At 38.9% G+C, this 27,945-nt stretch overlaps 5 protein-coding genes across 11 annotated transcripts; 4 read left to right on the top strand and 1 right to left on the bottom strand.

Annotated features, from left to right (window-relative positions):
* The first annotated feature begins 71 nt into the window (after positions 1-71).
* Positions 72-7,077, top strand: LOC114735715 (peptidyl-prolyl cis-trans isomerase CYP95). Of its 4 annotated transcripts, none has more exons than XM_028923437.1 (14): positions 72-162; positions 1,067-1,185; positions 1,342-1,396; positions 1,548-1,636; positions 1,942-1,966; positions 2,975-3,013; positions 3,166-3,283; positions 3,421-3,548; positions 3,745-4,087; positions 4,477-4,595; positions 5,000-5,204; positions 5,294-6,010; positions 6,126-6,197; positions 6,399-7,077. In XM_028923437.1, the coding sequence occupies exons 2-14, from the start codon at positions 1,108-1,110 to the stop codon at positions 6,724-6,726; spliced, it is 2,316 nt and encodes a 771-aa protein (XP_028779270.1). In that variant the 5' UTR covers positions 72-162; positions 1,067-1,107; the 3' UTR covers positions 6,727-7,077. The 4 variants fall into 4 exon arrangements, with proteins under 4 accessions (XP_028779270.1, XP_028779271.1, XP_028779269.1 ...); XM_028923438.1 differs by lacking the exon at positions 72-162 and adding an exon at positions 230-316 and having other exon boundaries at positions 4,477-4,577; XM_028923436.1 differs by lacking the exon at positions 72-162 and adding an exon at positions 232-316.
* Positions 7,078-7,660: 583 nt separating this feature from the next.
* LOC114735727 (U-box domain-containing protein 14-like) lies at positions 7,661-8,578 on the top strand. Its single transcript, XM_028923449.1, has one exon. It carries the CDS (start codon positions 7,661-7,663, stop codon positions 8,576-8,578), a length of 918 nt encoding a protein of 305 aa, XP_028779282.1.
* Positions 8,579-11,558: 2,980 nt separating this feature from the next.
* On the top strand, positions 11,559-17,017 carry LOC114735702 (acyl-protein thioesterase 1). Of its 2 annotated transcripts, none has more exons than XM_028923417.1 (10): positions 11,559-11,735; positions 12,014-12,105; positions 12,243-12,357; positions 13,563-13,599; positions 13,712-13,781; positions 13,987-14,091; positions 15,139-15,289; positions 15,410-15,492; positions 16,253-16,346; positions 16,427-17,017. In XM_028923417.1, exons 2-10 carry the CDS (start codon positions 12,075-12,077, stop codon positions 16,515-16,517), a joined length of 777 nt encoding a protein of 258 aa, XP_028779250.1. In that variant the 5' UTR covers positions 11,559-11,735; positions 12,014-12,074; the 3' UTR covers positions 16,518-17,017. The 2 variants fall into 2 exon arrangements, with proteins under 2 accessions (XP_028779250.1, XP_028779249.1); XM_028923416.1 differs by lacking the exon at positions 11,559-11,735 and adding an exon at positions 11,895-11,943.
* Positions 14,642-27,537, top strand: LOC114735703 (zinc finger Ran-binding domain-containing protein 2-like). 3 transcript variants are annotated; one of them, XM_028923420.1, is made up of 4 exons: positions 14,642-14,654; positions 26,209-26,592; positions 27,017-27,130; positions 27,225-27,537. In XM_028923420.1, exons 2-3 carry the CDS (start codon positions 26,237-26,239, stop codon positions 27,114-27,116), a joined length of 456 nt encoding a protein of 151 aa, XP_028779253.1. In that variant the 5' UTR covers positions 14,642-14,654; positions 26,209-26,236; the 3' UTR covers positions 27,117-27,130; positions 27,225-27,537. The 3 variants fall into 3 exon arrangements, with proteins under 3 accessions (XP_028779253.1, XP_028779252.1, XP_028779251.1); XM_028923419.1 differs by lacking the exon at positions 14,642-14,654 and adding an exon at positions 25,960-26,038; XM_028923418.1 differs by lacking the exon at positions 14,642-14,654 and having other exon boundaries at positions 26,142-26,592.
* LOC114735726 (CRC domain-containing protein TSO1) lies at positions 17,130-22,879 on the bottom strand. The gene is made up of 11 exons (XM_028923448.1): positions 22,680-22,879; positions 22,109-22,266; positions 21,481-22,027; positions 21,287-21,351; positions 20,183-20,854; positions 20,023-20,097; positions 19,764-19,947; positions 19,578-19,676; positions 19,370-19,436; positions 18,835-19,018; positions 17,130-18,718 (listed from the first exon to the last, which is right to left on the bottom strand). Exons 1-11 carry the CDS (start codon positions 22,770-22,772, stop codon positions 18,091-18,093), a joined length of 2,772 nt encoding a protein of 923 aa, XP_028779281.1. The 5' UTR covers positions 22,773-22,879; the 3' UTR covers positions 17,130-18,090.
* Positions 27,538-27,945: the final 408 nt, after the last annotated feature.

The raw sequence follows: 27,945 nt of genomic DNA, 5'->3' as shown, positions 1-27,945 counted from the left end.
GGGGACATGGTTGTCTTTCTCCATCATATGCCCAGGGACAATCCGGTAACTTAAAGCTCCAGTGGAAGCAGCTAGACTCCTTTATATGCAAACCTAGGTTTCCGGCACCCTTGTTCGTGCTTCTCATCTGCTCAATGCGATTCGTGGCTCTGCGTTTCTCAGGTGAACAGTCGGGCTCAATCGGCTCTCTCTTAGTCCGTTGGTTCTCGGAAAAGTCTAGCAATTCTCACTAACCCATAGTTCACACTGATTTATCTGTTCATCCATCCAGGCGCACTTCAGTTTTTAACGTTATATACGTGATATGAGGTTTTAGGTAATATTGGTCGCACCTATCAAAGAGTGTATTCCTTAGTGCTTCATATCAATCTCGGCGGATTAATCATGCAACATGTTGCGTACTTTGGGTTTTTCTCGAAATGTGTAGATAGGGTTTAAGTTTTCCAGCTCAATCTGATGGGAATATATTTCGTGTTAATTTCGTCCAAGTTGATTTATGGCAAGCGCCTTCATTGGCAGTGGGCTTGGTGTGGAATATGATTATTCACTGGTGATCTGATCGTCGGATTTTTTAACCCATCAAAGTTTTAAGTGAACTTTAGTGCTATTCTTTTTGGATATCACCGTTTTCAATGGCTGGCAACGCTTGAGAAGGGCTGGGTCTGGGAGCTGGATGTAGTGCGGGAGACTGAAGCCACTGTGCTGAATAATTAGCACTGCAGATACATAAATTTTTTGTCGAAGCCCTACTTCATCGTGGCTTTGCGTTATCGAACTGTTAGTGTGCCGCAGATTTGCTTTTGACAGGAGAAGAAAATTGAGTGCTAGAGCATAATTTTTGGTCACTTCAACTGCTTTTGAGCATATATACCCATAATTTCCTCTTACCATTGCTCAGCAGGAACAACTTATGAAGACACATTTTATTGGGAAATTTTTGTCTGTTGAACTTAGAAGTGCTGCTTCTTTAACATGATATGTGCCAGTATCAATTTTTGCTTCTGATGCAATATTACTTAACAGCAATAGTTAATTAATGTTTCTTTACTGACGTTTTTTAATTTAGGGGCTATGTTGGATTGAGTTCTGATTTGTAAAAGAAAGACAATGGCAAAGAAGAAGAATACCCTGGTTTTTATGGATGTCTCCATTGATGGGGACCCAGTTGAAAGGATGGTTTTTGAGGTACAGTTTTTCTTTTTAATATGTTTGATTTATAGTAATATTCATGATACATGATACAATATTTTCATTCAAAATTTTTTTACAACTTCTTTGACTGAGAGTGAGAGATATAGAGGGAGAAGAAATGCAACCTAATGAATTCTTTTGCCCTCACAGCTATTCTATGACATTGCTCCCAAGACAGCAGAAAATTTCCGCGCACTATGTACAGGTGATAGTTTGACCTGCCTTCCCCCACTTGTAAAACTCTTCCATTCTACAATTACAGTCTGACTAATTGAACATACCCTCAGTCAAGCTCATTTAGTTTGATTTTATTATAGAGGCTTGTCCTTTTCTTATTTAATACCTTATTTGTTCAGGAGAAAAGGGAGTCAGTCCAAGTACTGGGAAGCCACTGCACTACAAGGGCTCCTTCTTTCATCGCGTGTTGAAAGGCTCCATTGTGGAGGTATGCTATTTTTCTCCTACCCCTGTGACATCTAAGGCTGTTCTTCAGTTTTGTAGATCTACCCGTCATGTTGTGGTTGAACATGGCTTAGTAGTGAATGCCCCTCCTTTAGTCAATTACCCTTGTTTATGCTGTAGGATACAGGGCTGATGGTCACGACTGCTTTTCTTGTGATATAGTTTTAAGGTTGTACTTACTAAGTTGTTCATCTTATAATGCTAATAAGCTTTGCCATGTCCAAACCTGTTTAGTGTGCATTGTGTTATTGTGGGCATGTATTGATAGCTGCTTTTTTCCTTTTGCAGGGAGGTGATTTTGTCCATCGAAACGGTATCTATTCTATCATTGCTTGTCCTTAGGTTGAGAAATCTCTCTAGTTTTTGAAGCTTGTAATTTGATACAACATATTTAGTCACTTTCTTTTATGTTTTTTATCATTTGGTTATTCAGTTGTCCGAGTTGCAAGCCTTGTTCCATTTGCATGTTTCCTGTGACAATGGTAATTTCTTTTTCTAAATTGATTAGGAACACAAGCAACTAAGTTCCTATGCAAGTGCACAATGGCCTTTATTTAGGGTCTGAAAGCAATTCCTTTTTAAATATTTTATGGTTTCTGGGTTTTGCCTTTTTGTGTGCTTTCACCTGTTTTTTGAGCCCCGTTTTATTTTTTCAAATTTTCATATGTGGCTGTTATCATTTTTCTTCTTGTCATCACGTGAAGCAATTGATTGGAACTAGACATGATTTCCTGTGCATTATACAGAGTTTGAGGAATGAGCTATTCTTCATGTCTTGTGAATAGTGTGCCTTGTTATAAATTTTATATTATGTATTTGTTATATTGATTCTAAATAAATTTTGTACCCTTTGGTCTTCATATGATGATATGGGTGGATGAATAATAGGATTGGCTCAGCTTATTGATGATTCTGACCTGGTCAATTATTTTTCTTTTAAACTAAAAATGTTACCACACTGGATGGATTCCCGAGTGGTTAAATAGTGTATCTGTTGGGAAATCATTAGTTAAACTGTTTGTTACTATTGATATGCATTTCTATCATTGTAAATGTAGATCATCAGTTTAGATCAATTACTGTTGTATGCGTATTTTGATTCTTCTTTGAAGATTTAGCTGCATACTGTATCATATTTAGTAATCACTGTAAACCAAGTTGTTCTTCCTAATCACAATGTGAATATCAAGTATGAGTTTCATTTAGTTTATGCTCAGTTTTCTATTCATGTCCGATTTCCAAATCTGGCAATCATTTTTCTCATCCCGAGATGTAATCTCTACTGTAGCACTTCTGCATCACATTTTCTTTCTCATTGCAGGGACTGGTGGAGAAAGCATATATGGCTCAAAATTCCCAGGTGAGAATTCTGGATCATGGAGTCATACTTTTTTTCTTGTTGCATAGAGCACAATAATTTCTTCTTACAGATATAGCTCAAAATGTGTGCGGTCCTTTTTACTCATTTTGATGAACAGAGTCTTTACACGTTTTACTTGTAATTCATTTCAGATGAGTCACCTAGGCTTAAGCATGATGTGCCGGGTCTCTTGTCGATGGCAATTGCTAATCGTGATGCACTTGGGTCTCATTTTATGATCACATTGAAAGCTGATCACCATCTTGACAGGTTTGTTTATATGGATAACTCTCGGTGGTATTTACTATTTATTACCCTCAAATGGTCTGCATTTTTTCCTCCTTATTTTGAGGGGGTACAAACATTGCATTTGGTTAAGTGTATGAGTCGTGTGGAATTTTGTGCAGGAAGCATGTGGTCTTTGGGAAGCTTGTTCAAGGACTTAATGTATTGAAGAGAATTGAAGATGTGGGTGATGAAGATGGGCGTCCAACTGTAACTGTTAAAATCATCAATTGTGGTGAATATAATGAAGGTGAGACTCATGTCGGCCATTTCATATTAAAAAGGATAATAATTAAGCCTTCAATCATCCAAGAGATGTGTTTGCAATCCCCAATACCAGATGCTAAAGCATAACATATGATGCGTCCCTTCCTTTAAATCTTGGTTCTGGCTTGGTTGGCCTTTTATGTGTTGCATTGATTCTTTATTTTTTTTCATGGTTGTAGATGGAAAGAAAATGAATAAATTGACTTCTGAAACCAACAATCATGAAGCACGGAGGAAGGGAAAGCACAAAAAATCTTCAAGAGACAGAAGGAAAAGGAGAAAAAGATACTACTCATCTGAATCAGAGAGTTACTCAGATTCAGACATGGAATCATCAGAATCTGATAGTGATTCTGATTCAGATCTGTCATCATCATCTTCAATAAGTTCTTCCAGTGATGACAGGCGGAGAAAGAGAAAAAGATCTAGGAAAGACAAACATAGACGCCGAAAAAGAAGGGACAGGCGTCGTGACAAGAGGCGACGGAGACGAGATAAAAGATCAAAGCGCAGATCTAGAAGGTATTGACTACTTAAGATTGACGAACCTTTGGTAACAGACACATGGATTTCAGATTTGGGACACCTTTGTTATGATTGTATGCTTATTTGCTGTGGTGAACAAATAATAGCTGTTTAGGTTGTGCGCCCTCACAAGATTGGATTCAATTTGTCTTGTGCTGTGTCTCTATTTTGAAAGGGTCACTTATATCTCATTCTTGCTGTTCGGTCAGATGAAACTGGCTTTTCCCATTTGTTACTTTGTTTCACCATTATTTCTCATGATTTCAAGTTCTAAATTAGTTTGCTGCACTTAGCAATGTTATTGGTGTTTTTCTGTGGTGATAAGTTATACCTTGCTTCAACATTATTTCTCATGCTTGTCAAGTTCTAAAGTTGTGCTGTTTTAGGGATTCGGACAGTGTCACTGATTCAGATAGTGAAAGCAAAAGTGACAGCAGCTCTGATGGTGAAAGTCTTGATGCCCAAGGGAAGGAGCAAGGACGCAGAGGTTATTCTCTGAAAAATGGTATTATTTATATGTTGAGTACATTTGGCTGAAGATCTCACAATTGAAATAGATCACTTCGTCTTTGACCCTTTCTTGCATATTAACGGACCAAATCCTGAAATATGTGCTTGTTCATTTATGGAAAAGGTTCCTTAAGCTTGTGATTACTTGATGCAGTATTGCGTTCCTTGTTAACTTTATTTCTCTAGTAACGTTATATTTGTGGTTTCCTTGATTTTCACTTTCATTATACTAACCATCAATTTTAAACGAGTAATCATAAAAATGAAGCTCCAACAAACTGGAAGCATATGTGAGCGGACCATTCAATTGCTTTGTATTCTATTTCTCTTTGCCCTATTGATCAGTTCTTTTGGCTAATTTATTTTATCACTTACCTCAACTTTCTCATATTATTGCAGCTGAAGTTCACTCTCCTATAGCTGGGGATAGAGAAGTACATTCCATGCATCGTAGAAGGAGGGGAGTGGACACACCAGAGAATGAGGAAGCATCCCCCAAAGAAAATGGAGAACGGCATAGCAATGGTATTGGAGCTGACTCTAGATCTGATAGAAGTGGGGAGAGGCAGCCTGATGTGATGGATGATAATCCTGGCAAATCTAGGTCTACTTTCCACCCTTGTCACACCTCAGTTATTCTTTATGCTTATCATTTCTTCCAGATCTGGTATTATATTGAAAGTTGATGAGCAGGAGTCGAAGCATGAGTCCCAAGAGGACTATGAGTAAGAGTATGAGTATTAGTCCCAGGAGAAGTGAGAGCAATAGTCCAAGTCCTATTCCAGAAAGGAAGATTAGCAGAAGTCCTAGTGGTAGTAGAAGCCCTCCATCTCCGTCTAGGAGGAGTTTCAGCAGAAGCCCTGCCAGAAGCATCAGCAGAAGCCCAAGCAGAAGCATCAGCAGAAGCCCGGTGAGGGGTGCGAAGGGGAGAAGTGTCAGTAGGAGCCCTGTGAGAACCCGCTCACGTAGAAGTATCAGCAAGAGTCCAGTGAGATCCCCATCTCATAGCCGCCGGAGCAGGAGTTCAGCTAGAGTGTCATCAAGAAGATCTGTCAGCAGAAGCCCTGTAAGGGTTTCAAGGAGGAGTATAAGCAGGAGTCCAGTTAGATCTTCTGCAAGGAGCTTGAGCAGAAGCTCTGGCAGGGTTCCATCAAGGAGAGGTGTCAGCCGAAGTCCTGTGAGGGCACCTAGTAGAGGAAATCTTCGCAGCTATTCTAGGAGTCCTACTCCTGTTCGTAGGCCAAGGTCATCTCGTGGGTTGTCAAGGAGTGTGTCTCCTGACATATCCCCAAAGCGTATCAGAAGGGGAAGAGGTTTTAGTGAGAGATACTCTTATGCAAGAAGGTATCGAACCCCTTCTCGATCTCCTGTGAGGTCTTACCGGTACAATGGAAGAAGTGACCGGGACAGGTAAAACTGAGTACATTTTTTGTGGTTGTTGTAGGAAGCATTGTTGAATGTAAATAATCTTACAATATTCCCCCCCCCCCCCAAAAAAAAAAAACTTACAATGCACTGTTCACAGATATTCTAGTCACAGAAGGTATTCCCCTAGGCGCTACAGAAGCCCCCCACCTCGAGGAAGAACGCCACCCAGGTTTTTATCCCTTTCCTATGATATATTGAATTTCTTGGGATATTTGTTACTAAATTTGTCTGAGGCACAACATTTTCGTATCATATTAGAGTTGGTTCACTGCAGAGATCTTTTTGGAACCAATACTTTCCCCATTGTTGGTAGTTATGCTAGCAATCTTTTTTGGTTGAAAAATGTGATTAAATGAGCTCTTATATGTAGGTACCGAAGCAGAAGAAGTAGGACTCCCTCAGTATCTCGCAGTCCTCGCTACCGTGGTCGCCGCTACAGCCGGAGCATAAGCCGAAGCCCAGTTCGCAGTCGTTCCCCTGTTGAGCCATATAGATCTCGTGCTTCACCTCGCATGGCGAAGCGCAAGTTGTCATCTCGAAGTCGAAGCCGCAGTCTGTCACAATCTAGGTCTTCTGGTGAATCAGAGTCTCCTAGAAAGGCAAGTAAAGACAGGTCGAGGTCATCTTCCCAAAGCCCAGATGGAAAGAAAGGCTTGGTCTCGTATGGTGATGGCTCTCCATATTCAGACCAAAGGTGATTATCTGGGCGTCAGGGTCTTGTTAAATTGTCACCTCATGAGCTGGGGGGTTCAATTTCTAATCTGCGCCTGATTGGCTTGATTTTTATGCGATGTCATGTTTGAACGATATCTCCTAGAATAAGTCCAGGTACTTGTCCCTTTTAGGGTGCGGTTTGAGTTAGAAGTATTTGCTGGAGGCAGCTAGAGTTTGGGAACCTAGGTTATTATGTTGTAGTAGTTGAATGCTTGAACTGGATTTCAAATTTTGGCTGGATATTACTAGTTCTGGTTGGCAGTTTCCAACCATAAAATACACATTTATTTCTTTAAGTTGGAATTTGGCAAAAGTAAATGATCCTATATGGCTGAGGTCGTGGGCTTAGTTTTGAAGTATATAATATATCTCGTCAAGTGAAATGATGTTAGATGTGGATGACATCGGTGGGTTGCTGATTTAAGTTGCTCAACATTTAGCGACTGATGCGTAAGATTCGTTGCCTGTTTGTTTGCTCGTGTGCGTATTCTATTTCTTAAATTTCGGCTTAAAAATGGAATTCACAACCAAATTGTGGCTGGCGTGAATAAAATATCCGAAGTACTTGCCGCCATGTCGGCTAAAAAGTTAGCAATACCTGTGAGCAGGTGGCTAAAAGGCATAAAAAATGACAAAAAGGACTTGTTCAAAGTTAAACTTGGAAAATTTCACAGTTTGATGGACGAAAGCGGTTGACATTATTCAATATTGCATTTAATAATTTTCCTTGGAGCCGGACCGATGCAGCCCCGCCCGCAGCCAAGAAGAAAGATTAAAGAAGGGGCACTGGGATCATCGAGCGGAGCTAATGCTGATGCCTCTTCCATAACATTGAAACAATCTCCCGACACCTGCGTACCTGTATCCATGCTTTGTTAAAAATTCGGACATGGTCTTTTGAAACCACTAGAGAAAAAGATGTCTTCAGCTCGGGTCATTGAAACTATCCGTGAATGCGTGTTTCTGGCCAAAGCAGTAGATTCTTCTCCCAAAGACCTGGAAAAAGCCCTCCAAACACTGGCTTCCATCACCAGGGTCAGTCCTCAAAACAGAACCTTGCTTGCTCAGACAGATGGAGCTATTCCTCTTTTGGCTTCTCTAACAAATGCTTCCTCCTCCATTGTCCAAACCCTCTCCTTATTGATCCTCTTCAACCTTTCCTTGAACGCTGACTTGAAGCAATCTCTTGCTGACATGGAAATTATTTACCACCTCAATTCCCGCATCAGCTCACCAACTTCTGACTCCTCCAAATTAGCCTCCTCATTGATTTGCAGCCTGGCCATGCTTGACAAGAACAAGGCCAAATTCGGAGTCGCAGGCACGGTTCAATTGTTGGTTAAGGCCGTGTCAACCTCTCTTGATTATGATTCCCATCACCTTTTAAGTTGCCTGGCTGAGCTTGTTCACTTCCATGGGAATTGCACTCTGGCTGTGCGAACAGGGGCAATCCCCGTATTGCTTCAAGTGGTTCAGAGCACTGGCAGTGAGGACTTAGCCGGAACTGCCCTTGCCGTTCTTAGTCTCCTTGCTAGGTTTGATGAAGGGCTTAGTGCTTTGAAGAGCACTGACCAGATAGTCCTTTGGATGTTGCGTGTGCTGAAAGGAAGGTCCTTGCTGAGTAAGGAAGGTGCAGCTGATATCCTTATCCGACTGTTTGATGATAGTGAAGAGTGTGTTAAAGAGGCTCTCATGCTGCCTGAGTTCTCTGCAGTGATGGCTGATCTTTCTGTGAGGGGTTCAGTTAGAGTTCGGGATAAAGCTGATTTGATCCTCAGAAAGATTGCCAACGTTAATTTACCCTCTACTGTGGAAGGGAACGCCCTGTATATTTAAGGGCAAGAAGTAGTGCTTGCTTTGAATTCTGCTTCATAGTTGTTTGAACCCATTTTATGAAGAATAACGTTTAGGAGGAAGATTGATGTTTAAAAGGAGCTAATTGAGCTGCTACATAAATATCGGAGTAGACGAAATGGGGCTACGTGCAATAAGAAAATCAACAGCTCCCTAGTTATCAGGATGACGCTTTGGTTTAAACTGTTTTTAGTCAAAGTCCCATACGTGTGTTAGGTTTATGTTATAATCTTCTTTTTTTTTGTTGTGTTTTCACTTTTTGTTGGTCTACAAGCCTTTCTTATTATTTGCATGCGTGATGTGACGTCCAAACTAAACGTCGTGGCATTTTTTGCTGGGTTGATGCCACTTGTGAATAGTGGCAGAGTAAGTATAAAGAACTCTACACTAAAACACTCCGCCGATGGGGTCAATAACACTTTAGCAAGTTCAAAAAAAAAAAAAAAAAACAGATAAAAGATAAGTAATCAAAATGTAAGTGTACGTGGGTGGTGAATTAAAAGATGATTTTGAAGCGAGTCACGTGTGCCTCTGAAACAATGTCCCTACGGACGCCCGGACAAAAAATACTCCCTCCTTGCTTAAAGTATAACAACTATATATATATGAATATTAAGAAAGTTAAGATAATTATTTATAATAAATGAGTATAGTTTTAAACATCCTTTTAATTATAATTATGTGGATAATATCAAATTCCTTATTTAGCTTATATATTTAGAACAGAAGATAATAAAATGAAGGGGAAAAAAATAGGAAGGAAGGCCGAGTTAGGATGGACCGTATCTTGGGGCTATGTCTTGGCACCGCAGAGAAGATCAGGATTGAGAGGAAACAATGAACGGTAGGGAGCGGGTGTTTGTACTGTACAACGTAGGCATGGTCCTCCTCCTCTGTTTTGCTTCCAAATGTTGTCAATTAAATTGCTGGAATCAATTCGCTTTCTTGACCTAAGCTCAGCCTTATTGCCATTGGTTTTCTATAGTTGACATTCCCCATCCATTAATACCCCGGACAAAACCTAACCACATACCACTCGAATAATATTGATTGACTAATTTCCCTTGTTGTTTAATTGTATTGTCCATGAGGTGGCACCTCGTCACATCAAGATAAATGAAAAGTCTAAACAAACATTTCTCTTTAGAATTACTCACATTAATATGAAAAATTTCATCGCCTGCATCCCATAGTACTTGTAATAGTGGGTCTCTGCAAAGCACCATTGTGCCATCATAGCCATACGTTTCAAAGCAGCACGTCCTGCAAGATCTTCGATTCGCCCCCACACAGGACGTTTGTCATTGGTGGGGTTATATGCTGAATTATTGATACCCTTCTCCTCCTTCTTCACAATGATATTAGCAAACTCTTGTGCTTCAAAAGTGTTTGTTAGTAGTAAGTAAGAAATAGTCATTTTCTCGAGCACAGAAAAAGGCAAATAATTGCACGCATTCCCAAGTGCAAGCCTACACTCTTGGCTTTCTAGGTAGGGCTTCTTTTGCCCGTTCCGTTTTTACTATGTTTTCTCCAAAAGTCAAATATTCCACCAACAAAAAGCCATAACTTGACATTCCCACCACAATTACTTTGTGTCATCTGAAAGCAATCTTATAATTTAATTAATCACGGAAACTGAGCTTGGTGTCATTGGAATATACATGTAAAGTGAGAGACGTGAGATTGAGTATAGGCTACTTCCTATAAGATCTCTATTCTTTGGAAGATGCCCGACGCACGTCATTTCATTTGCTCTAAATAATGTCCACATCTAGACTATTTCCTCATTGCAGTCTATCAACACAAGCCTTACTCTGTTTCTCAACATTCTCTACGCATGTGTACACACACATATGTCAAAGAGATGGATCTGCTGTCATCTATACGGTTCATAAGGCGCGAATATCTTTTCTTTTGTGTTCTTTTTTGTGGTTTCTGTAATCTGTAGGCTGAGAGCCATGGGAATAGTGAAGGGTTTCTTTATTATGCTACCAACTGGGATTCTCATTCAACTGTTTATTAAATTGTGGTTGATGCTGAAGAATAAATCAGGACAGATTGTTTAGAATCAACGCAAAGTTGTAAAGATTATTCAAAAAGACATAAAGAAACCAAAAACATATGATATATAAGTTGTAAAGAAGCAAAAGAGGACGACATTTTGGAAAAGATGACAGAGAAAAGGCTTGATACGAAGATGGAATTGGGGGGCATTAGGTGTGAACACTGCTTTGCTTTCGAGGTTGAAATTCTGAGCTGTTATTATATTGCAGAAACAGACAAAACTAAATCAAGCTTTTTTATCTTAGGTTGTCTTTCCACAGAATTCGCTTTCAGGTGAAATTATTTTCTAATATTATTCTGCCCCAGCTGTATTTTACCTCCACCATTATAAAATAACGAATCCTCATCAATTAAAAACTATATATTTATAAAAAGAGTTGATAGTATTATCACACACTGTAATTGCTTTTTTCTTGAAGTTATGGAATTAACAATGTGAATATATGATGTGTTGAGGAGGTGAGTAAGAATTGGAAAAGGAATTAAGTAAATAGTACTCTTGAAATAGAAAAACTGGGATAGAAGAAAGGAATAAAAGCTGTTAAAAGGGGCATTGTGGTCACCAAAAGACGTGAGGAATCCACGAGCTTTGCCCTGTGCTTGCTGGGGTGTTTCTGAGTGAAGAAAGAATTGACACTACACTACACTGAGCGAAGAGCGAAAGTCGTGGGAACAAGCAAAGGGACGTCAACAAGAAAAGGAAAAAGACCAAATGCTTTTTTGGGGTTTATTTCCCCATGAGGTTGGTGTAAAGATAGCTCCACCCACTTTATTTTCTCACCATTCAATATAAACTTATTTTCTTTATTACAGATTCTCGTGTTACACACAAAAACACATAAAGATAAATACTTGCAAGTTCATGCCACCGAATGACCGTTTTCAACTTATTTTACCCATTGATAGTTTTTCAGTGATCAATCTTGCAAAACGTGCAGTCCACCGGCAATCTATATTTTTAAATTTGGGCAATATTCTACTTGTCCTGGTTGAAGTGCTTTGCTTGGTCTTTACCCAATGTCCGCAAGCTTTAGATTCTTCAACCCTTGCTCTTCTACTCTCCGTACATTACAAAGTAAACACTCCCGTTCATTCGTTTTCTACATTTTGCGCTTAGTTTCTTGGGGATTCTGCTTATAAAAAGGGCTATAACTTTTTTTTATTTTCTGGCCCCCCTAGCAACTATCTCCTTTTTTTTAGTGCTTTTCGCTTTCTGTCAAATTTCAAGGAGGTTTCAACTAGGATTAGCTAGTTTAAGCAGGGTAGCCGATGCAGATTCATTGTTATTATTCCTTTTCACCCTCCCATTTGTGTATAAATAGAGAGTGCTAATGTTCGTATTCTTCATTGCAGCCACTCATACTAAGCGCTGTGACAGTGGTCTGAGAGGATAAACTATTTTGATAGAAAAAGCATGAGTTACAACAACTCCTCTTTGAGTTCAGGTCAGTTTCCATCTTATGGCATCTTCAGTGCTCTGAATATATAGGTTTATTGTTGAAGAAAATATCTCGGTTTCTAGCTGCTAAATTATCTAGGATTTCTGGCATTTGTTATGTTAACTTTGTGCTGCAATGTTCAGGCAGCGGAACTGCTAGAAGGACTTTCGAGTTTGGAAGGACCCATGTGGTCAGGCCTAGAGCTAACCACCAGGCAACTATAGTTTGGCTACATGGCCTTGGTGACAACGGCTCAAGGTATGTGGCTGCCATGAGTATATCTTTTTTTTTTAACAGTAGCAAGTATCGTTTAATGGTTTTACTCGTCAGAGTGTGTGTGTGTGTTAGGGAATAGTTTTCTTCCTTTTGAGCTGGTGGGCACATGGTGTGAACGACCAAATGTTGAAAATTCACTTTACTTGCAGTAACAAACCACCACTGATTTGCTCAATTACTGTCCTTGTCAATGTGCATGGCTCTCAACGGCGAGGAGTTAGTGATGTTTGGCATTTTAACTATTATTATGTCAACAAGTTATTCCTTTTTTATTGGCAAACTCAGTTTGAGCGGATGCCTTCTACTTTTGCTTGAGAATATGCCTTAGGGAGAATCGTGGGTTTGTTTGCTCCAAGTAAAATGAAGGGAGGAGTAGGAATGTCAATATGGTCTGCTTCTGGCCAAGGAGTTTGTTTTTAGTTTAAGTTTTGGAGTTCCATACCCCTTTTCAGAAGATTCTTATCAATTAATTTACTTTTTCAGTTCAGGAAAACTGAAGCTTTTACTAATACATATCCCAAATAATGGAACATGGGACCACAACTTCACTACCTGTGCTATAACCAAAACTTACTATACATAAATATACTATTGCCTCCAGTCCTTAATATAATAGCTAGTTTGATTTTTAATTTGGTCTTAAATATAAGATCCCAATTCACTTTGTCTCTTGTATTTATCCATTTTTTTTCAAGATAGTCCTTATAGTAGTTGTACATGTGAAATATTTCATCAAATGACACTTGATTAGCAGGGGTATTTTAGGAAAGACAACACCTATTTATTACAACTAACTAACGAAACTAATTTTCTTAATCTACTCAAATTAGTCAATTAGCTCTTATATTAAGGATCGGATGTAATATTTACCAAACAATGACATGGATTGTCCAATTGCTAAGTAGTTAATTCTTGGTGATTTTGGTTGGCTAGTGCCTATATTCATGCAATATCATATATGCCATTTGGTAATATGTGGTCCCAAAACTAGGCAGGAGGTGACCTACTTTTCATGGGTATTTGTTTAAAGAATCTTTATAATAGTTACAACTATCTTCACCTTTCCTGACACAACCCTTGATTCTTGGATATTCCTAATATTTTCATATTTTTGCAATTTTGTACGCCTAGTTGAAGTATTCAAAATTAACCACCAATGAATGAAAGTGATTCGCTTTGTTTTGCAGTTGGTCCCAACTCTTGGAAACTCTTCCTCTTCCAAATGTAAGAATAATCATGTTCTTTTGACATTTTTCCATTGCTACTGTACTTCTGGGAAAGTAGTTGTTTTCTTGAAATGCATTTATCATTCATTCTCTGCAAATTTGTACAACAGATTAAATGGATTTGCCCAACTGCACCTACAAGGCCTGTAGCAACATTTGGTGGATTTCCCTGCACTGCTTGTAAGTTATGCTCCCTGAAAAGTCCATTGTCATTGACTCAGCACCACTGTCTTTTCCTGCTTTTCTTTGACTGCAGAACTTGCTACTAATTAGTAATGCCATTTACCTATTCTTTGGTTCATACTCGACATTCAATATAGAAATTTAATGTCTACTCTTTTGTCATGATTGCCAAAGTCTAATTTGATGGAGTGATCTCTCCCAGGGTTTGATGTAGGAGATATTTCTGAAAATGCTTCGGATGATATAGAGGGCTTAAATGCTTCTGCAGCACACGTTGCCAATCTTCTGTCAACAGAGCCTCCAAATAGTAGGTTTTCCCTTTACCATGATCACTTGAGAAACTATTATTTGTATGTGTTTTTGTAAAAGATGATTAATGCTATTTCTTTTGCTCAGATTAGGTGATATACTGAATTAATTGCAATCAATATAGAAAGCTCCCCTTAGGGAAACAGATGATGCCAATAAGCATCCTGGACATTCCTTAGACTTTTTGACGGTACTGGACCGATGGATCTATTGCTTTTGGTCATGTGGACTGACCGATTTATGGGAACAAGTTTCCCTAGAATTTGAAAGAATAATATATATATATATATATATATTAATGATGGCAAGTAAGAGCCATGGGTTTGGCATCATTTGGGGATCACCCAAAGGAATTGATCAAAATCTTTGAAAATATTGAAGTAGCCAGCCACTTTATGCCTCTATCTGTTTGATGTATTGCCTCTCTAATAGTTTAATATTGGTTGACTTTGTTTGCTCAAAAAAAACAAGTTTAATATTGGTTATCTCATTGAGGAAAATCATCATATAATAAGGCTGCTTTAAGTTTTCTTTCAGACTCCAGTGCATATGTATATGTGTGTGTGAGAGAGAGAGAGAGCTCTTATTGAGTTAGCACGACATCTTATATTATCTTTGACCCATGCCACTGTACCAGGTCAGACCGTAAGCCTTTGGCTCTATATGAACTTGTTTTATTGCACACTTCAGTATTAGTAGATAATTTTACTATTCCATTTTATCCCTCATTCAGCTCCCAGTATATAGCAGTAAATGGGGAAAAAAGGAGTGCCAACTTGGGACTTTCTCATGATATTCTGTAGTAGGCATATTTATTTAACCCGAGAACACTTATTGAGTAACTGAAATTGTAATTCAAGAATTTTTTGAAGGTTCTTATCCTGCCCTTGGAGTTTTGGCTAGCTTATCATAAAGGGGAAAAATGCTCTTTCTGGAAACATGTAGAGCTAATATCCACAATATGATAATATACGTGAGATTGTTGTTTACAATTCCGTGTTGCATATAATTCAACCTAAATGCTATTGCTGCTTTGACCGTACAGTTAAACTTGGTGTTGGGGGCTTCAGTATGGGTGCTGCAACTGCACTTTATTCAGCCACATGCCATGCTTTGGGGCGGTACAGAGATGGAAATGCTTATCCCATCAACTTGAGTGCAGTTGTTGCCTTAAGTGGCTGGCTTCCTTGTTCAAGGTTTGATTTCTGTTATATGTCCACAGGCCAATGAATGAAATACTGTCATTAAGGCACACCTCCCAACGCATTCCTTTTGTCTGGGAAGGTTAATTAACCCAGAAGCTACTATTTATGCAGGACCCTCAAAAATCAAATTGAAGGATCACATGAAGCCTTAAGGCGTGCAGAGGCATTGCCCTTATTTCTCGGCCATGGCTTAGGTATTCATAGATTTGGTCAATCTTCATTATACTTGGCAATTTTAACTTTATTGGGAGTTTTTCCTTGAATAGCATGGAAGCATAGTTTCCTTATCTGTCTTTCTCACCGAATTCCACATGTTGAGGGAAGTTCAATTTTTTCTATAGCTTCGGTGGTAAGGGTAGGGTGCGATATAAATAGACGTCAAGGGTTTAAATCCTTCTCATGTAACCAAAAAAGAATAGACAGCCTTTCCTGATGCTTTCTTTGACCGCGTGTGCAGATGTGATGTGTGCTGTGTCCTATATTTGAGCTCTCCTATATTTGAGCTCAAAAAACTGGTTAAGGCTAATATAGGCAGAGATCTCACCAGCATGTTGCATTCATTGAATTTTTTTGAGTACCATGTCGACAACGTTAGCATAGTTTTTCAGATACTTGTTCCTTTCAATTCATAGCTATGTTCATTCACCAAGAACTCAGATCATGGTCATGATTTGTCATGAGCAAATCATTGTTGGTGAGTGCTTCAGTTCCCTTGTCTTCTTTGATAAGCTTCTATGTGGAACAAGTGCTAAAAATATCTGAATTCTTGACATTGGCCTTAGAAAATACATAGAAAGGTATATCGCCCTTAGCATGACAATGTCTGAATGTGTTGATGAAGGTATGTTGTGGTGAGAAGCAAAAGTAAGAGCTGACAATTGTAACCATAATGATCCCTGCCTGCTCGATATTATCCGAAAAGGTTTCGTCTTGAAAGTTGATTTCTTTTTGCAGCTGATGATGTGGTTGCATTTAGGCAGGGAGAGCACTCTGCGCAAACCTTGAGCTCAGCTGGATTCAGGAATCTTATATTCAGGAGCTATAATGGGTACCCTACTATGTTCTGCAAAGCTTATAATGCTTGTCCAGGGAAGAAGTCTAATGGACTCAAATATTTTTTCTGTGCAGACTGGGTCACTACACTGTCCCTGAAGAGACTGATGAGGTTTGCAATTGGCTGACTACAAATTTGGGGCTTGAGGGGTTTCGGCTGAACTAGAGAAGCTAGATAAGAAAACTGACATAGAAGCATCCTTTTAGGCAATGGAAAGGCACTATAGAAATAGATAGTGGTGTGGGGTATACGTTACTTTCTGAATAAACTTCATGGATCGCTAGGTTTCTTGCTGGTAGGGGGAGGACATGGATGATTCCTTCACATCCTGCAAATTTTGTTTATTTCGCTTAAGATGTCCTATGGCAGTGGATATGCAGGTTTCTGTGTTTTGGTCCAAATAAAGTCAAATATTGGTTAAATTTCATTATTAGTTTGCGGTACTTTTTCTTGGGGGTTCAGAATCAGTTGTATTTGTACTAGGCGAAAAGATAATAAAAGTTAAACAGCTAGTTGGGTTGGGCTAAATTAAATTTCCTTTGTTAAGGCCTAGGCTGATGGAAACAGTTAAGTTGGGCTTCTTGAGGAGTAAATTAGATTTAAAACAGCGAAGAAGTTGCTATTGATCTCTAATGGCATCTTTCCATGTTTTTGGTTTTGCTTAATGAACTCCTCTTCGTTTTTATTTTTGGGTGATGTTATCTCTTCGTATTTCTAAGCGTACGGGTAGCTGATGGCGCCGGCTCATAATGTTGCCGATGCTCTAAAACAGTACTTGTCTCTGGGCTTATCTTGTAACCACGTGCTTAATCATAACCAAATATATATATGTATATATGTGCAAATTATACATTAATATAAAATATAAAAAGTGCAGGAAATCATACTTTCACTAGTTTATGATATTGTATTACAGCTCATTTCGAATTTCGTGTATTGCGTAAGACATCTTAATTCATCACAAAAACGTGCTTCATCGCAGGCTGTGTGATGCGTAGGGCAGAACATTAAATTGCGATCAGAAACTGAAATTGAACCTAGATAAAACAGCCAAATTTCCCGTGCCTCACCGAGTCTTCCATAAGGGTTTAGGATTCAGCCATGATTAATGAGTTGAGGAAACACAGGAGCTTTCACGGCAAAAAAGCGAAAATCAAAAAGAAAGAATTGAAGCATCTGTTTTAAGTAAGCAAAAAGGAGGAATAAAAAGAAGAAATTCCAAGCGAAACCTATCGCCTGTCAATATAGAACAGGTCATTGATTTGGGTCTGGTTCCACCAAACAAGTTACCTAGAGGAACCTATTTTGACGATAAATCATTCATCTGGTCAAGTTCTATTTACACAATAAATTGTTCAGCATCAAAATTTAGAAATAAAATGACAATTAAGTGATATTTACGCTCATTACTAACTACATGCCCTTATCGGAAGCTCTGGACCGACCCTTCATCCTCATCGACTCAATTTTGGTTGGAGCGACTTCAATTCAAATAATACATGCATATAGCAGTTTATGCAACGCTTACAGGTCTGTCTAATTACACAAGTAACTTGCTAACATGCCCCCACCCGACGGTGGCAAGACAATCTACGACATTACATAAGCCAGGGTCTGCACTTCCGCTCTCAGGAAAAGTACTCTCGAATCAATCATTATTTTTACAATTTTTTTTTTATATCCCTTTCTGTTTTGGGTCGGATGATAACCCCAAACCAACACATGTTGAGAGATCCTTTCAGGTTTTGGGATCGTCGGTCACTTGCCTGCTGTTCTCTGACTTCTCATGATCATTGGCTTTCGAAGCAATGCATGGGGTCAGCGGTGGGAAAGAAGGTACAGCTTTCAATATAAATTTCCTGCCAGTTCTTAAGCCTCCTGAAGAGCTTGAACCAAGTTCACGTAGATGACTGTGCGGAGGAGAAACTCGTTTCTGCTTAGGGGAACTTGTTTTCACCGACTTAATCGGAGTAGAAGCTTCCTTCAACAACTCAGGAGTTTCATCTTCTAGAATATCATAAAGTCTGCTATCCGATTCAAGACATTGCAGAGATTTAGTTTCGCCTAATTTAGTCATTGGGGTGATTGGTGAACTACGCCACCGAAGGGAACCGCCGGATAGAACAAGGGGAATATGCGTCTGATCCCTTGTTTTAGTTGAGAATGAAGCACCAGATATTGACTGAGAATTAGAAATAATGAGCTGGCCTCCTTTGGCAACTGAATTACATCTTGGCGATGACTGATCCGTTGTTTCCATGTTGTTGCTATCTTGTTGCCGATCATAAGAGGCATTTCTTATCATCTCTGTGGCCGGAAGATATTCCCCAGAAGGAGCTCTTAAATTTGCAGCTTGCTTTCCTTGGCTGGATACAAATAAAATGACAAGAATGTGAGCCAAAAGTGGGGCACATGCCGAAAACTTGTGTTGAAGATTACGATTTTTACATTCCATAAGGATAAATAGTGCAAGGGGTCGTACTCTGAGTGTTGCAAAGACGGTGTTAGAGGAGAAAGGCAGTGCAGATCATATAACTCTCCATGTAACAAATCCGTCTTCTTTGCCTCCGTTTCCAGCTTACTGTGAACAGTGCTATTGCTATTTAATCCTTCTTCTGCTCTGTTTCTCCTTTCTTCACTCAAAGCATGTTCAACGGCAACGTAATCTGAGATTACAAAGACAAACCCATTTTAACCAGCATTCTAAGTTGCATTTTTTTAAAAGATCTTTCTCCCTCATGTTTTGCAATAAACAAATTGACACTTTTTTTTCTTTTTTTTTTGCATTTCATTTAACTTGGCGGTTAGATTTCGGACTTTCTTCACGATAAATTCACAACCTTCTAAGGTGCATTGCAGATGATAGCAGCCATAAAAAGGAGCCACGCATTTATACATTCATCAGCAGGCATTCTAGGCTTTAGCTCAGCTGAGAATAAAATTATCAGACGACAATTGAATAAAATATTGTGGAGCACTATGAATTAACAACGAATACTTGTAATATAAAATCCTACCTTCTTTCCTGCCGTAGACATTCTTACATCCCTCGCATCGACATCCACTGGAGCATCCGACATTAGCCTTTTTCAAATGAAAAAAGGTGCAAATAGCAGATATTAGCCCTTTCCAAGTTTAACAAAAAAGTGCGATTAGCGGGCACAGGAGAAGATTGGTGGAACTGAAAATTTTGAAGAATAGCGAATAACACATGATAAACACAACCTGATAACATTCGCAATATTTTTTCAGACACATTGACTTTTTGCAGTTGCAGCCTCGTTTATGTCTTGCCGATGATGGTGTCGTTATATTGGCATCATCCTGTAAGGGACACATGAAATAAAATCATTAATTCTGAAAACAAAAGATTAGAAGGGGGGGCGGGGGAGAACTGAATGGCTTTTATACCATATTATTTGAAGGGATATCAGTAACATGCTGCACAATCTTGGGGGCAAATGCAAGTGGGTTACGGGTTTCTATTTGCTGCCTTGTCTCAAGAACCAAACTTCCATGTTCTGGTCTATTAAAGCAGTCTTGACAAGCACAAGACTCAGCACAAAATAATCCCGCTGCAAAACAATCACAGTAACTGCAAACAAGTAGATCAAAATACATACTACATATCATGAGAAAGTGACAGCAGACAATATATGAATTAACTTACAGTTTTAAACATTTACTCTTCTTACAGTTGCACCTTTTACAACCGTCGTCATCAGTGGGGTTTGATGTTCTCTTCCTGGAGAATGATGTGGCATTTGGTGATCCCACCAAACAGACAAAGAACAAAATATCATAAAGATGAAAGGTAAAATAAAACTAACTTTTTCTTTTTGGGGCTTGTTTGATTGGAATCCTCAAATTTTCCATCACCAACAGAGCTTAATTTTCTCTCATCTTGGACACTTGCTGGATGCTCAACGTGTGCTGACAAATTTGCAGGTTCTGTAGAGCTCGGAAACTCAGAGGGGAGAGAATCCGCAGTTATTGAAGCATTCGTTTCGTACCTCTCACATTCACTGCCAACTGATGGTTGCTCGTCCATGTTTGATGAAGGTAAGCCCCTCTTAAAGTCCTCAGCATCGCGACAGCTAAGTAAATTTACAGACTTCCCGTCTTGTAAACCTGTACAACCCTCTGCTAGTCTCATACCTGTAAACGCGTCGCGGCCATGGGGCATAGCATTTACAATGCTATTTAAGTGTAACCCGATACCTGATGGCTTGGAACCTTTCACAGGCAATCTTCCACTACGCCGCGCAGAAAATGTGGTAGCAGTGATAGGTTTGGGCTGCTTGGCCATTCTCGTTTCACCAGAAGTGTCATTTAGTGCAACATCAGAAGCTTCTAGAGCTTTTGAATCTGAGGAGTTCGCTGATGGTATTAAATCTTCGGGAACATGGGCTTGAAGCGGGGAGCTGTTCGAATTTCCAAAAACACTTGACGCAACCTCCTCAAACTGAAGGCACCGTCTACGCAGGCCTCGGTGCTTTTGGCTGGCCTACGTTGGTTATGTTTAGCTAATGTTTAGTATAGTGCACAAGAATAACCTTAATGAATTCAATAACAAACAATATAAATGCCTGAAAACCATGCTGCTATCTATTTTCCCATAAAAATTCGATTAAATATTGGTTATTCAACAGGGGCATAATGCCACATTTGTTTCATCGTGCCCAATTCAAACCTTTAACAAGAGAACTATGGATTAAACGGTGATGCAAGACGATTCCATAAATGAATGCCAAATTTCCTTAACTGAAGAGATCCCCATAACCATAGTTTGATACCTAATTTGCTCTAATAAAGTTTGAAATCCTCTCATGATTGACTGTGAATTGAAAATTTCTATTTGTATATAATTTCTTCTAATTTCTGCAATTTTACATGAAAAAAATTCTGCAATTAATTCGTTGCAAGATGCATACTGATGACAACATGATGAAATCCAGCAAAGGAATGCTCTTGACTGAGATTGTACAATCACCCAATCCTGCATTTCATTTCCGTTCACTGTAGCTCAAAATTTAGCCAGAAAAAAGAAAAAGGGATAACAGTCGTACATATTAACGACTGTCCTGTAAGTACTACGTCAATATAAATGGCAGCATAGGATCGTTACCTGGACAATTGAATCATCAGAACGTTGCTTCTCAAAAACATGGTCAGAAGACAAAATAGATTCTAACTTTGCGCATTCTTGAGAAGGCCATTCAACGGCTTTCTCCCCTTCTACTTTCCTTGCTTCATCAACTAGTCCTGGCTTTTCTTGATAGGAGGCTTCAGACTCCTCTAACAAGATCAAAGGTTCGTTCATCTGGTCACCAGGACCATTTTTGTCATCAACTTTTGATTGGGCTTTCTTTGAGTGAGTTAAGTCATTTAGTGATGATCCAACATTCTCATTGGATTGTTTCACGTCGGGGTTGACTGAATGCCCCGAAGGCGTATGATCAATATCTGAAGGATCAGCTAAATATTCATCTACAGATTCTACACACAGTGAAGAGCCGCAGTGTTGAGTATTTGAATAATTTCTCTTGCTATCAGTTATAAATCCCAGCGATAAAAAAGTGGATTTGTCAGAATCAACAGGATTATCAGCAAGGCTCTTGCCCCCATTGACACTTTGAGAAATTTCTACAGCGGCTGATTGAGAGCATTGAGGCCTGATATTGACAAATTTTGTCAACTAACAACCAGTGCAAAAACAAAGGGAAAGAAAGTGTACTACAATTAAGTCAGCATACCTCTCCTCCAAGAACTTGGATCCACGATGGGGATTAATACGTGGTGACGTGAAGACAACAGGGGGAGAATTTAGTCCTAGGAAATCTTGAGCCACACGAGAAGCCTTGACAGACTTTATTGGAGATAAATTGTTTACAAAGCTGAAAAAAGGGGACTCCTGGAATATAAAATACTAAACAAGTGAGACATCCGCTATCCTTCAATTTGCAAATAAGACTGGTTTTCACAAGCAATCAGCTAACTAAGTGATGCTTTAGACGTCACTAGACAGATAGATTAACCCGTGCAGCTACCAAATGTTAGCGTCTGCTGTCTGCGGTTTAGCAAGCATATGTGCGGCATTCAGTTTCAGTCCTAACTAGGATGACAAACTAGTGTTCAGCACTTAAATCTATACCACTTAACCGACAATTTAACACAGTTAATAGATAGAATACAAATAAATACATCTAAATGGGGAAAAAGAAAGTCGTAAAACCGATCTATGGCACGAAAACAAACATAGTCCAAAAACAGAGAAATCAAGTGCAAGAGGTATATGACAAGTGAAGAATAAGAAGGTTAATTTACTTGAACAGGAGGAGATTCAGAAGAAGCAGCAGCATCGGCAGTGGCGACGGAAATGGGGGTTTTCTTCGTAGCAGCAGGAGAATCCATGATCATCAGGATCCCTTGTCAACCCTAGACTCAGCTTTCTGCATCTTTTGGCTCTTGTGCCTTCCAGCGATTGAAACTGACTGGAAAATGCCAATATATTTTTTTTCAGTTCTTTTTCCGTTTTACCATTACGGGAAAGAGCGTGAGAGCCGAAAGTTCTAAGGGCGGGGTTTGAATTGCGAGCGGGAAGCAGCGTTACTGGCCTTCTTCTTTGGTTTGGGCCGAACCTTCCCCGCCTCGCTCTTGCTTTCTCAATCTAATGGGCCATCATCGTGCCAACCGAAAGACTACTGTGATTGTTTCGGAGTAACAAATGGGTACGATGAAGGGCCCGTTAGATTTAGAATATGAAAGCGAGGTTCAGAGGGCTAGGCCCAGATTTAGATTTAGAATATAATCATATGTGTCCATTAGATTCTCACTAATGGAGTTGGGCTGAATTGCTAGTAAGAAATGGCCCATGATCAAGTGAAATGTAAAAAAAAAAGGGGAAAAACATCAGCTGATTTTTTTTTTTTTAAGTTTTTCAATCAAACTCAAAATATTATAAGTATACGATTTGTTGACAAGAACACGTTAAATATATGATTTTCGTAGCCAACAGTGTGACATCTCAATCGAATCATGCATTTTTCATAATAAATATTACCTCTTAAAATTCCTAATTTCCCCCTTTACTATTATTGAACGCCCCAGGCTCTTGAGGAGCGAGGCTCTCCCAAGCTTTGTGCACAGAAGATAATTAAACGATTTGGAAGGAACACTGTAAAATCAACAAAATGGATGGACATTCCCAGAGCATATTATAAAAGATATTGGAGGTCTAAAAAGTAAAAGAAAAGAAAAAACTTTGTTTTTTTTTTTGGGGTAAATGAAAAGAGAAAACTTTAATCATTGTGATGGCGTCACTCCCATAATTTTACCCCCCACGTGCATGCAACCTGGACACGAATTACGTAAAATGCATTTTAGAGCAGATGTAAAAATCGTTATATATGATTCACCACGGGACAAAAAACTCTTAACCAAACAACAATAATTGTACGACTTATATTTTTTCCCTCGACGAACAGTGCGAGGCTTGTGAAATTAAATCACTGGGATTAAGGGCATAATAATGAAGAATGACATGGAGTTGTGTTATTAGGTGCATATGGAATTATTAAATTAAAGTGATTAATAATTAAATATAATGAAACTGGGAGTACCTGTCCATGCATGCACGTGTAGACGTAAGGGAAGGTAAAAGTGAAACGAGAGAAAGCGAATACATGTGTAGGTGAAGATTTTAAGGAGTACTGGGCGAACTTGTTTAATGGGGGTGACAGAGCGTAAATGAGAAGCGTTTATCTGTTTAGGTTAATATAATAGTAATATAATGAAAAGATAAAGATGAAACGAGAAAGCATATGTAAACGTTAGGCGTACATGGGTTTGATCATATGCATGCAAGCATTTCCCAATGAGAGAATCGAATCAGTACTCTTCCTCCTCTTTCTTTTTGCTTTTTCACAGCTTGCCACAGCCTTTCTTTACCATTCCCCGAGAAAAATGGGGAGTGATATCTCTCAGTTTTAAGTTTTTTTTGCCCCTCTTTAGCGTTTCTTCTTTATATGTTTTCTCGCTTTCTTCTCCATCTTTCCCTCTTTATCACACTGGGATATATAGGAGGGAAAGGGGGGAAAGAAAGAGAAAGATAAGAAGCGTTAATGAGGAGGGAGAGAAAAAGAAAATGACAGCGAAAAAGCCATATCAGTAATGAAGGAGAAAAAGAAAAGAAAAGATGGTCAAAAATTGAACCTCGAACACTTCTCTTTTCCATCACCATCAACTTCGACTTTCTTTATCGAAACTCTACCAATTTTTGCTCCTTTCTTTGAGTTTTGAACCATCCCAATACCAATCAGTATTTGGCCATCTCTTTCACTAAATCGTGATCTTCCACAGTCATTTGCTATGATGAGCTATATATATGTATAAATCTCTGCTTACATATGTATTGGACATTTTGAAAGAGTAATCCTATGTATGAATGTATAAATAAGTTCTATCAATTCTTGATGTTCCACGGCTAATTCAAATACTTGTTAAAAACCTTGGAATTTATATGTCAGAAAACCATCTATAGAACTGGCAGGAAGCTCTTAATTCCTGTTGTTGAACGGATTCCATCATGAAGAAGATAATAGCGCTGTTAGTTAATACGATGGGGCGTTATTAATTAGACCATTTTGATTTTGACTTATAATTGAGTCCCAAGTACAAAAGAGGAATATTCAAAATTGAAAAGCAGCACCCATTTTCATCGTTTATAGTTTTCAGCTGACTGCCCTTATAACTGATGCGGGCCGTTCTGAAAGTATTAAATGAAAGCGAGACATGGCCCCTCCTCAGTAACACAAATATATTTGAATATTTGAATGCGAATATATATAAGGGGGGGACAGTGGGGTCGATCCTCTCTTGAGGTTTTTCCTTGAAGTGTGAGGAATATTCATTTTGTCTGGCGATAAACAATGAATTGTGTTCCTCCTTATCCAATCTTGGACTGATCAAAACCAAAAAGGAAGCACTTAGACCATGCGGTGAGATGGTAAGGACCATTTTGTTTTGTGCTTCTTTTTCCTCCGTCAAACAACATCCACGCACAGTCAAAGACCTATTTTTTTGGCTATCAAAGATTTATTTAGAGATTACGATGCATGCTATAATCTGCTTTATGTATATGTGGGAAACAAAAGTGCAGCTTGACAAAGTTGAACAATTCAACTCCATTTTTCCCAGTAATTTTTTTACGTGCATGGTGGTGAGAGATTTAAGTATGCCGCTTTTCTTTGGACTCCATAGATCTTAGTTGAGGGATTTGTCACAACTTCACAAGCCAACTATGTTAATCCACACACTCACCCATGGCTTTATTCTGAACCATGAAAGAGGGCTATGATGTGTACGTGCACTTTGCACTAGGGCACTCCCAAAAAACCCTAAAAGATACTGTGACCAAATATAGCTTTTTTTAATTTATTAATAAATATATTTTGGTGTGTGTATAAAGTCGCATTTCATTTTTTTTTTTAACCCCTTTTCTAATTTTAGTTTTTGACGATATCATGGTTCAAGGAAGCAAAAGAAAAGGGGGGGAAAAAAACTTGCCTTTACTTCAATACCCACCCATTTTTCGAGGCCTTAACGCCAGTATATAAGGCACCTAGCCCATCACCAACAATCACAACACAATACATTTTGTTCAGCTTGATCAAAGTCTGTTCTGGGTGAGTTATGTTCTTATAGTCTTAATCTGTTTCATGTTATATATTCGTGCTTTTTCTAGCTGGCACTAATAATTTTTCATAAATATATATGATATATCCATGTATATTACATACACATACAAATATATTTACATCGACGATATTGATATATAACTGTACGTGGGTTGCAGTGAGCGGTAGCTAGCAGAGGGATTGAAAATGAGCAGACCGGGAGATTGGAACTGCAGGTCATGCAACCACCTGAACTTTCAGAGGAGAGAGTCTTGCCAGCGATGTGGAGAAGGAAGGGTTGGAGGCGAATATGGAAGCTTTGGTGGCAGAGGCTTCACCACTGGACCAGACGTTCGTCCAGGCGACTGGTACTGTAACCTGGGCAACTGTGGAGCCCACAACTTCGCCAGCCGCTCTAGCTGCTTTAAGTGCGGTGCCCTCAAGGATGATTCCTCCGGCGCCGGCGGCGGTTACGACGCCGACATCCCCAGAATGAGAGGCTATGGCTTCGGCAGCAGCTCCAGCCGCCCTGGCTGGAAATCCGGTGACTGGATATGCACCAGGTGAGACTTTATATATAATGCTGTTATGTTCCACTAGCAAAAAGTTTTTAATTAGTTACTTTAAAGCAATGTTTGAATCCTTAGATATGAATTCAATCTGAGTCCTTACTTTATAATTGACAGATTCCCTTACTTTATATAATCTGTCAATATTTAATCATATTCCAAGCAAATCTTCCAACGGGCAAGGCTCATTCAGTACTTAACGTTATGATATATAGCAGCACCAGTGCTGATACAAGTAGACACAAAATAGTCGTCTCATAAAAGAATTATCCCAACAGATATTTTTCAAAAGTATTGTACTGTATATGAAAAGTAAATAAATAGTCCCAAATATAACAGTACTCAATATATATATAGAGAGAGAGATCGGATTTATTATGAGATTCTTAATTAGAGAAGCGTTTGATAAAATGGATAGGTCCGGATGCAACGAGCACAACTTCGCCAATAGAATGGAGTGTTATCGGTGCAATGCACCAAGGGACTCAAGCAGCAGCAGGAATCCATATTCGTCATAGAAATATCTGATATGGTAATTTTAATATATATGAGACATTTATTAATTCAGTAACATTCCTTCGTACACTGTACTTTAATTAACACGTGGTTTTATATATGATTTTTAGGTTGGCTGTCCGAGGGGAAGAGAATTTGATGATGATGATGATGAGAGAGGCTATCTTGCTGTCAGCGATAGTTACTTTTTTTTTTGGTCCCTCCCCCAATATGTTGTCACTTGGCTCGATCTATTTAATTTTCCCCTCTTTTGAAATTTCTATTTTCTAGCTAGGAAGCTTTTGATGAAGAACTATCTCTCATTTTGAGTTTTGTTGGCGCTGAGAATTTCTGGTATGACTCAGCAGCTAGCTATGGCCCTTGTACTGGTAGCGTACGTTATCAATCTAATATATCAGTGTTTATGTATGCTTTTGAAGTTAAGTGCTGAGCTTTCCGATATTCCTCACTATTGTGATTAAGTCAGTTCAAGGGGGCGTGAGCTTTCATTTATTTATATATTCTATTTCTTTTCGGAAAAAACACTTTCTCGCATAGCAAACATGTCGTTGTCTTTAATGTTTCTGGTAAGTGTGATACTCCTCCTGTTATTAAATTGGTGAGTTGATTTTGATCCTAAATATAAGACCCATTTCTCATATTTATCAATTTTCTCTAAGTTACCCCTATGGATACTCCTTCAACCATAATCAAGTAGAAGAGGAAAATGAGGTATTAAAAAAGATGATTATGGTATTTTAGGAAAAACGTGTCACATTTCTTATAATTAACTAACTTACCTAACTTCCTTAATCTAATCAAATTAGTTAAATGGGTCTTATATTAAGACCG

This window comes from Neltuma alba, unplaced genomic scaffold, assembly GCF_004799145.2.
Source record: "Neltuma alba isolate B1F8T4 unplaced genomic scaffold, ASM479914v2 tig00013249_pilon, whole genome shotgun sequence".
NCBI classification, from domain to species: domain Eukaryota; kingdom Viridiplantae; phylum Streptophyta; class Magnoliopsida; order Fabales; family Fabaceae; genus Neltuma; species Neltuma alba.
Note: the sequence above shows the minus strand (reverse complement) of the source record. Positions and strands in the feature narration are given on the sequence as shown.

Coding starts and splice junctions, on each gene's coding strand:
- LOC114735715 (XM_028923437.1), top strand. CDS start 1,108: ATGGCAAAGAAGAAGAATACCCTGGTTTTTATGGATGTCTCCATTGAT. Junction 1,397..1,547: donor TTTCCGCGCACTATGTACAG/GTGATAGTTTGA, acceptor TTATTTGTTCAG/GAGAAAAGGGAGTCAGTCCA. Junction 3,549..3,744: donor TTGTGGTGAATATAATGAAG/GTGAGACTCATG, acceptor TCATGGTTGTAG/ATGGAAAGAAAATGAATAAA.
- LOC114735703 (XM_028923420.1), top strand. CDS start 26,237: ATGAGCAGACCGGGAGATTGGAACTGCAGGTCATGCAACCACCTGAAC. Junction 26,593..27,016: donor GGTGACTGGATATGCACCAG/GTGAGACTTTAT, acceptor TAAAATGGATAG/GTCCGGATGCAACGAGCACA.
- LOC114735702 (XM_028923417.1), top strand. CDS start 12,075: ATGAGTTACAACAACTCCTCTTTGAGTTCAG. Junction 12,106..12,242: donor CAACTCCTCTTTGAGTTCAG/GTCAGTTTCCAT, acceptor TGCAATGTTCAG/GCAGCGGAACTGCTAGAAGG. Junction 15,493..16,252: donor ATTTCTCGGCCATGGCTTAG/GTATTCATAGAT, acceptor TTCTTTTTGCAG/CTGATGATGTGGTTGCATTT.
- LOC114735727 (XM_028923449.1), top strand. CDS start 7,661: ATGTCTTCAGCTCGGGTCATTGAAACTATCCGTGAATGCGTGTTTCTG.
- LOC114735726 (XM_028923448.1), bottom strand. CDS start 22,772: ATGATCATGGATTCTCCTGCTGCTACGAAGAAAACCCCCATTTCCGTC. Junction 20,098..20,182: donor ACAAGCCCCAAAAAGAAAAA/GTTAGTTTTATT, acceptor ATCATTCTCCAG/GAAGAGAACATCAAACCCCA. Junction 19,677..19,763: donor ATATCCCTTCAAATAATATG/GTATAAAAGCCA, acceptor TGTCCCTTACAG/GATGATGCCAATATAACGAC.